The 8614-nt window shown below is 51.3% G+C and overlaps 1 protein-coding gene across 1 annotated transcript in view; it reads right to left on the reverse strand.

The window, feature by feature from the left end:
• Lgr6 (leucine rich repeat containing G protein-coupled receptor 6) overlaps positions 1-8614 on the reverse strand; it is a 121702-nt gene that overhangs the window by 10353 nt on the left and 102735 nt on the right. The window contains exons 8-15 of the mRNA XM_021160737.2: positions 8296-8367; positions 8042-8113; positions 6324-6392; positions 5126-5197; positions 3959-4024; positions 2839-2910; positions 2317-2388; positions 651-776 (exon numbers count right to left, since the gene is read on the reverse strand). Coding sequence (XP_021016396.1) covers positions 651-776; positions 2317-2388; positions 2839-2910; positions 3959-4024; positions 5126-5197; positions 6324-6392; positions 8042-8113; positions 8296-8367 — 621 coding nt within the window. The remainder of the gene's footprint in view (positions 1-650; positions 777-2316; positions 2389-2838; positions 2911-3958; positions 4025-5125; positions 5198-6323; positions 6393-8041; positions 8114-8295; positions 8368-8614) is intronic.

The raw sequence follows: 8614 nt of genomic DNA on the forward strand, positions 1-8614 counted from the left end.
CTCTCTCTCTCTCTCTCTCTCTCTCTCTCTCTCTCTCTCTCTCTCTCTCTCTCTCTTTCTTTCTTTCTTTCTCATTTTTAAGCAACAATTTCCCCAGTGACTCTTCACCCTTGTCTTCTGTGAAACCAACACCCTGTCCCCTGCCCAGCTCCTGGCATAACAGAACTGGATGCTGTGCCCTCTGAGGGTGAGGACAGATGCCTTGAGCATCTCATTAGCTTGCAGCAGACAAAGTTTGGGCCACACAGGCTGCTCTGATGCCGCCACTCCACGGAGGAAGCCTGGATGTCATTAGCACCAGGGACTGGCTGGCAGCTTGCTTTCCACTCATCGGTGCCCTGGGCTCTGCTCTGATTCTGTGCCTCAGCTGATGCCTAAGTGAGGATGGGATCGCCAGGCTGCGGGGAAGAACCCCTGCTCAGCTCACTCCTTCCCCCCAGGTCCCAGTGCCCTTAGATTGGTGGTTGGGATAGCGGGAAGGGGATAGGAGGGAATAGAGTCATGTCCCTGGTTAGCTGCTGACAGGAGATCAGTGGAGCCAAACTCCAAGCTACCGGGCTATTCTCAGGGTGAGACTCTGTGGCTTTTTCAGTTTCTCCCAAGGTGTCTGAGACATACCTCCTCAGGCAGGAGGCAAGCCAAGCTCTCACCTCAGTTTTGGGAAACTGTCCTTGGAGAAGGCCTGAGACAGGGCCAAGTTCCCTTTGAGCTTCAGGTGCATCAGGCCTCCCAGCCCAGCCAGGGGCAGTGTGGTCAGCTGGTTGTCAGTCAGGTCCCTAGGACAGTGCATGATCAGGGTTATTGGCAGTCAGTGGGACTGCTGAGGGGGCGGGGCTTTGTTGAGGGTGTGGCCAGCATGCCTGGGATGAAGCAAGAGGGAAGGAGCAAAGAAGAGAAGATAAGCACAGGGGATGTTGTATGCTCTGAAGCTTAGGGGTTTCTAGAGACCCCCTTCTGTTAACTCAGCCACTCATTCATTCAACAAACCTTGGGTGACAGCTATGCATCAGGGGCTCTCCTAAATTAATGTCAAATTGTCCCATCTATATGTAATAGAGCCCCACAACTGTAGCTTCTGTGTCTGGGTTCCCATCTAGGAACCCTTGCTCACTGCCCTGGGAGACGTCTCTGCTATTTGCCTATACCTCACGTATTCCCTTTGTTTCTTGGATGATCAGATGAGGTAGGACAGAGCTGGTCAACCAGCCCCAAGTAAGCATTGGATCATCCGTTCTGCCTTGCAGACACCGCCTGGTAGCCAGCAGTGAGGACATACACTACCTCCACTGGAGACTTTATTAGACTAAGCCAGGAGTCCAACGCAAACACTAGGACCACAGACTGTGCGCCGTGGAAACAGCCCTGGACTGGCAGGCAGGAAACCTGGTGCTGTCACCAACTCACTGTGTAACCAAAGAGAGTCACAAATCTGCCCAAGTTCCAATGGCCTCATCTTTCAAAGGATAAAAATATCTGTCCTACCTATCTGGCAGGAGTATGGCAAATAGAGAGGAGATGGAGGTGAGAATTTTACAAGACCAAGGCCCAGAGCCCAGAGAGCCAAGGATGAGGGAGGGGGGTCTGCGTGCCACATGGAGTCACAACAGGTCCTTAAGCAGGCTTCTCCTAGACTTTGGAAAAGCCACCAGTGTGTAGGAAGGGTCTGTGGCTGGATAGTGGCCAAGACCAGGAACCTTGAGGAGTCTTTGTGGTAGTCAGAAAGGTCTCCATGTAGGTGGGAATGCCTTTGGGACACACAACAAGGCAGGCAGGGAGGGTGCCAGCTCCTCCTTAGGCAGGAACCCGTCCCATACGGTGTGTGGCAACCAGGTCAGGAGCTCTTTCAGCCTAACACAATGACCATGCCCTCTGCTTGCATCTGAGAAGACTTAGAGACTCTGTAGTTCCCTCCTGCCTTGCAGCTATCTGAGACTCTGGGTTCTCCATCAACCGTCATCCTCTTGAACCGAGAAGTTCAGATGCGTATGTCCTCTTTGTTGGTGAATGGGGAGGATACGGAGGCTGGGGGAGAGGGTCAGGGATGGAGCATAATGAGGACCAAGGCTGCCAAAACACTGCAGAACATTAGCAGATGATATTCCAGGGTTTGCCGGAAGCAGGCTTTCTGTTTACCGGGCCTCTCAGTGTGTCAAACACACGGTTAGAATGATTGATTAGGCCCCTCGGACCTCCCTGCGATGTGTGGTGAAACATTTGTACAAGTCCCTGCTCCGTGGTGGCCCTCCTGCATCACCAACCAGCCCACAGTCCTGCCCGGTCCCCAGCATCCTGGAAGAGAGTTCAAGGGGTACTTACAGCTTAACCAAGGATCGAAGGGTTGAGAAAGCCTCAGGGTGGATGGAACGGATGGCATTCCAACTCAGGTCTCTGTGAGCAGAAAGCAAGAGGTAGGAGAGGGTGGGAACACGGGGGAGAGGCACTGTTCCGACCCTGGGCCTAGCTTGGGCTTGCTTTCACATACTTTCCATCTGGCCTTCCCAAGCAGCAGTGACCTGAAGCCTTTGGGGAAGGTTCTCACTGCTGCCTAGTTCCCAACCTGCTTGTAGCTTGGAATCATGTCTGATTTCAGAGCCTCAGAAAATCCTGGGTAATAGACGGAGAAGGGGCTGCATGACTGTCTGGATGAGGAAGTGCTGTGTGTGTGTGTGTGTGTGTGTGTGTGTGTGTGTGTGTGTGTGTATGTGTGTGAAGGGGCTGTGGAAAAGAAATAAACATACATGTCATGAGTACTTGAACTGGACACATGTGCTATGGAAATGACGTTGGAGGGGACACTGGGGGGGGGGGATCCCACCCCTGGGTGCTGCAGGTACTCACAAAGCTTGCAAGGAGCCCAGCTGGCTGAAGGTATCTGCACCAATTTCCCTGATCCAGTTATGTCGGAGGCCACTAGAGCAGCAAGAGAGACTAGATGAGCCTGCAGGCCCAGACTCTGGCTCCGATCCACGCCCCTCAAGCACTGGAAGGAAGAGAGGAGAGCCCCCCACTTCTCCTGGCACAGGAAAAAAGACCCAGCCCGCGGAAATCACCAGAATTAAAGGGAGCACAAGGGGATCCGGTTGCCTTGGGTAAGTGGGTCAGGAGACAAAGCCACAAAACCATCCCTGTGGCCCAAAAGGGAGTCAGCTTCCAGGGTTCCCACCGGGCCTGGCTCCCAGCCCAGCTGAAGTGCCCCCCACTTTCCCTGACAGTCATGGGTCCTACAGACCCTAGCCTAGCAGCAGACACTGGGTAATCAAGTGACTGCACTGAATTGAGAAGCAGAGTTTAGTAGACTTATTGTCTGACTAGGAGATAGATCCTAGATTCCAACAATGTCAAAGACATTATTACTCAGACAAATCCAGATATATCTTTCCTGTCATGGCCCCATAAAGCATTGCCCTGACTAGAATCAGGGGCAGCTACACAGAGCTCAGACAACATAGTAGTTTAAGGAAATTGGAGATGGGCAAATGGGGCACAGAGAATTTTAAAGTCAGCTTTTCCTTGTGACGCTGAAGGCTCATGTGCAACCGTGCTTATCTTTGTATTCATGAGCACACATGTACGAGTGAGTGTGGATGGGTCATGGAACATGGAAACACATACTCCCAAACCTAGACTGCTTCCAGTTCCTCCAAAGACTTCTCGTGTCTCACCCAAAGCATCATGGTGGCCCTAGCCCTCCACTGGCTTAATCACAACTGTAGTTTGTTGTTGCTATTGACATAGAAGGAGCTACCCTGAGACTCCTCTGGGCACCTGTTCCTAGTCAAATCATCTACTATTGAGTCCTAGGGTTTGTACCCAGGCCTTGCTGAGCCCCCAGCCCTATATCTAGGTCCAACAAACTGAGAAGAAAGAAGAGTTAGAACATGCTTAGGCCCTGGCCCCCTCCCTCAGACCCGCCCAGTGTCCCTTTTGTGACTCTGGCCCTAGCGGACCCCAGACTTACATTTCCTCCAGCTTCTGACATCTGTGCAGGCTGGGCAACTCCTCAATCTGATTATGAGACAGCTCCCTGGGGAAGAGTCAGAGCCCAGCTCAGGGAGAAGCAGTGGCTATATGAGGGTAGAAGGCAGGGGCAGGGATGGGGGCAGGGAACGCACTGTGGTCAGGGCTGTGCTTTTCTGCGGGAACACAGGATGGCTGTCTCACGGTGGAGTACCAGTCTCCTCCGTTAGATTTCTCTTCCCTCCTCCCTGCTAAGCCCCACTTCGCACTAAGCCTACATAGAACCAACTTGGCTTTTGTTTTTTCATCAGGGCTAGCTTATGAACATGTTATCCTGCAGGATCCTGGGAGCATTCTGGGGAAAACAGCTCAAAGTGAGGGATATGAAGATGAGAGAGGCCAACATTAGGGAATAAGGTGCTGAACCAGTCCGTAGGAAGTTTGGCCACTGCTGAGCAAGATGCTCAATGTCACTCATGGCAATAGTGTTCCCATGAAAATAGTGATGATAACCACCATCTCCGGAGCTAGCAGCGAAAAGAAATGCTGGGAGCCCTCATCCTGCTCAACCCTTCCCTTAGGCAGGGAGCTTAAGGCCTGAGTCCTTAGCATAGGACCTGCCCAAAGACACACTGCCTGGTCTGGAGCCCACATCTGCGGGTGTCCATGTACCCATCTTGAGCTGCTTGTGAGATCTCTAGGGAGCAGCCTTAGACTAAAGTTAGAATCCAGGTAGGAAGAAAAACTGGGCCAACTTAAGTAGCTTCCGAATACCAGAAGCAATTACGTCCCTCGCCTGAATGATGCCAAGTGCCTACTATGTGGTATGTGCGTTAGACACAGACTGCTTTTGGGTCTCACAAATCGACTCTCGTGTTGAACAGGAGGTTTAAATTCAGAGATATTAAAGAATAAATCCAAATGAACATAGCTAGTGAGAAGCAGACCTGGTCTCAAACCACTCAGAGTCAACTCCAGAGACCAAAGTCCTTCCTCTTGAACAAGAGAGGACCAGTCTCTCCTAGATTCTCAGCAGGAGTCTCTGTTGATGATCACTCCCCCCAAAAAAGAGATGTGACCAAGTACGACAGAAGCAGCAGAGGCTTTCACTGGGACACAGGGACAGGGTTACAAGGCCAGGACTGTAAAAGGGTCATGAGCCACTCACAGGATTCGAAGTCTAGGCAGCTGTTGGCACACTCCCGGTGGGAGCAGTCTGATGCCCGCACGGGTCAGGGTCCTGCAGGGAGAACAGACAGAGCTGGCACCAGGCCCAGAGTCCCGCCATTCCCAGCCACCCGTCTCTAACACTGGACCTGATATTGTGGGAGGACAGAGCTGACAAGAGTGAGCAGTGGGAGACACAGGGCAGGGGTGGGGCTATGGGAACAGGAAGTAGCAGGCACCCGCATCTGAGTGCTAAGTTCCCCTGACCTAGGCGAGCTTAGGTAGGAAGTTGAGAGAACGAGGGCCTCAATCCATAGGCTCTGCTTGCCCCATGATTCCTATAAATCCAAATCAACCCATATACCTTTACCTCAGCCACACCCCACCTCTCATAATTGTCCCAGCAACACTAGGCCTTAGGGACAAAACCTTCCCTGCTCTTGGGGCCTCCAAGGAGAGGGACAGCCATGGCAAGGAGCAGCTAGGAGTCAGGTCCAGTAGGACCATGGGGACACACTTTGCTTCTGAGCCTAGGGGAAGGAGACAAGCTTAGAGTGCAGAGGCTTGTGAGGGCAAACTGGAGATTGTGCTCGGATTAGGCACTGGGTAGCCCTAGAAAGACTCCAAGGCCAAGGTCATCCTTGGGAAACATCACTTTCATGGAAAATTTTCCACATGACACTGAGCTAGGAGGAAGACGATAGAGACACAGAGGAAAGTGCCAGTCCCAGTTATGCCATGAACGAGTTATGTGGTATGGGCAGGGAGTTGACTTCCTAATGTTCACACTAAGTGCCTGTTCCTTTTCTTTCATTATTTAATATGTGTTGATGGCCTACTATGTGCTTATCTCAGGGTTCAGAGTATTTTGAGGGCCTATTATATATGTATCCCCATGGCACAGAGTATAGCATGGAGACACTAAGAAAGACATTGTTGGAATCAGTCCTCTCAAAGCCGAAGTCCTCAGTGTACTGTGACTCAGGATTAGGAGTTCTGAATCCAGTCCCGATAAATGGAAGCACACAGAGGAATACCAGCCTCCCCACGCCCTGCTGCCCCTGCCTTGCCTGGAGATGGCCAAGGCCCTGGGGCTGAGCCAGTAGCAGAGGCAGACTAGAGGAAGGGTGACAGAAGGACAACCATCCAGATGAAGGGAGATGGAAGAGTCCCCATGGCAGGAAAGGGAATCTACTCACAGGATCTCCAGGCTAGTGGTGCCTTTGAGGTCTGGGAACTCTTGGATATCAGTGGCACCATTCAAAGATCTGCAAATAGAGAGAACAGGCTCTGGAGGAGGGGTGGGTCAGGCGTGCCAACATGTGTGCTCTCAGCTTCAGTCTTCTGCTCAGGGGCTCTGCCTTTCGGGGGACATGTCATTTCCCCCAAGACTCCCTCAAATTAGCCACTTTGGCCCCGTGGGAAGTTTAGCCATGTTTATAATAATTTGTTAGTTAGTTTTTAAAAAAAACAAAACAAAACAAACAAACAAACAAAAAAACAGTGTCTCTCTTTTATGCAGTTCTAACTGAATGTCCTGGAACTCATTACATAGACCAGGCTAGCCTACTTGTCTCTGCCTCCTGAGTGCTGAGATCATGCATCACTATACCTAGCTCCCAATCACTGTCTTTTATTTATTTATTTATTTATTTATTTATTTATTTATTTATTTTTGGTTTTTTCGAGACAGGGTTTCTCTGTGCAGCCCTGGCTGTCCTGGAACTCACTTTGTAGACCAGGCTGGCCTCAAACTCAGAAATCCGCCTGCCTCTGACTCCCGAGTGCTGGGATTAAAGGCGTGCGCCACCATGCCCGGCCCAATCACTGTCTTAAATCGATACAGCTCTGCTCAGTCCAGCTGGGCTGAGATTGAGCCCAGCAACTCCATCCAGCATTGAGGCCTTTACGTTTGTAAAAAGACAAAACCAAATCCAGATGAGAGATGCAAATGTTCCATGTTATTATTGTTTTGTTTTGAGATGGGGGTCTCCCATAACCCAGACTGGATTCAAACTTATTATACAGCAGAAGTTAGCCTCGAACCCCTAATCCTCCTATCTTCACCCCCGGAGCACTAAGATTATATGTATGTGCCACCGCTCCTGGCAGGAGTGTCTTCTCTAAAAGGCAAGTGTTGGGAGTGGTGTCACATGCCTTTACTCTTAGCCCTTGAAAAGTGGGAGCTTGAGGATCAGGAGTTAAAGACCAGCCTTGGCCATGTGAAACCTTGTCACAAAAGAACAGTGTGGGAGAGACCCCGAGGAAACAGCAGCATCCAATAAGGACCCCGGTAATAGAAGTCTGGCTTCATGCACCTCAGGTTTCCTCTATAGAACTGACTGAGGTGCCTACCTCACAGATTGGGGTGGGGAGGAAAGGTAATGGGAACATAGAAGGTAACCGTGCCTGGAGGGGCTTAGCCATGTGGAGCGAAGCCTCAGTATGCTGCAAACAATCCGTGGGAGCCTTATTTTAAAAAGTGGGACCTTAGGCTTGGAGTTAGATGAGTTGGAAAAGGAAACAAAGGGGCTTCCTTCAGGCTGAGCGTGAGAAAGATGGCATAGCGAGGGCCCCAGAAGCTGTGCACAGGGCACTGGAGCAGTCCAAAGCCCATGCAGAATTCACTGCAGGTGTGTATGCAGGTGTGTACCACGAGCCAAGTAGAACCCCAAAAATCAGAGATGTGCCTGCAGGGATGAAGAAGGGCTCTTTTCATCCATGTCAGATAGAGGAAGAAGCAACCAGGATTCTGGCAGATCTGGAGATAGGTCTGAGACAGTGTAAGTCTAGGGCCCCAGAAGCCTCTCCTGTGGTGCCTGGCCATGGAGGCAGAGGGCAGGAGAGAGCAGACAGGAGGGGATAGGGGAGAAGTTCAGATTGCAGAACCCAATGGCAGCCTCTGGTGCCCACTTACAGCGTATGCAGTTTAGACAGGTACTGGAATGCTGACCTTCCCACAAACTGGATTGGGTTGTCATAAAAATGTCTGGAAGAAAAAGACCGGAGCCCTAGTTCAGATCTCACCTTTTTTCAGGTCCCCACTCCTCTGGGAAGAGGTCAACAGCCCTCCCACATTCTTTCTAGGGGGACCCCCTCTATTCCCCTCCCCCTCACACAACCTCCATCCCCCCCAAAACACACAGCACCAGGAGCCGGACAAGTACTCACATTGTCTGCAGGAGAGGGTTGCCCATGAAGGCTTTCTCTGGGATAGCCTTGATGTTGTTGTTATGGAAACCCCTGGAAGACAGCACCAGGAGCAGTGAGGGTTTGAAGAGAGGCGTGGAGAGGAAGAGCAGCTTCAAGTGGCGCTTCATGGGGCTTTCTGACAGCTGACTAGACAGGTCCTGAGATCAAGGGGCTTCAGGCTGGGAAGTTCAGCCTCCAATCCTGCCTGTGCGTTTTCATCTCTGTTCAACAACATTCTCAGCCTTTCTCTCTCTCTCTCTCTCTCTCTCTCTCTCTCTCTCTCTCTCTCTCTCTCTCT

Source organism: Mus caroli, chromosome 1 (assembly GCF_900094665.2).
Source record: "Mus caroli chromosome 1, CAROLI_EIJ_v1.1, whole genome shotgun sequence".
Lineage (NCBI taxonomy): Eukaryota > Metazoa > Chordata > Mammalia > Rodentia > Muridae > Mus > Mus caroli.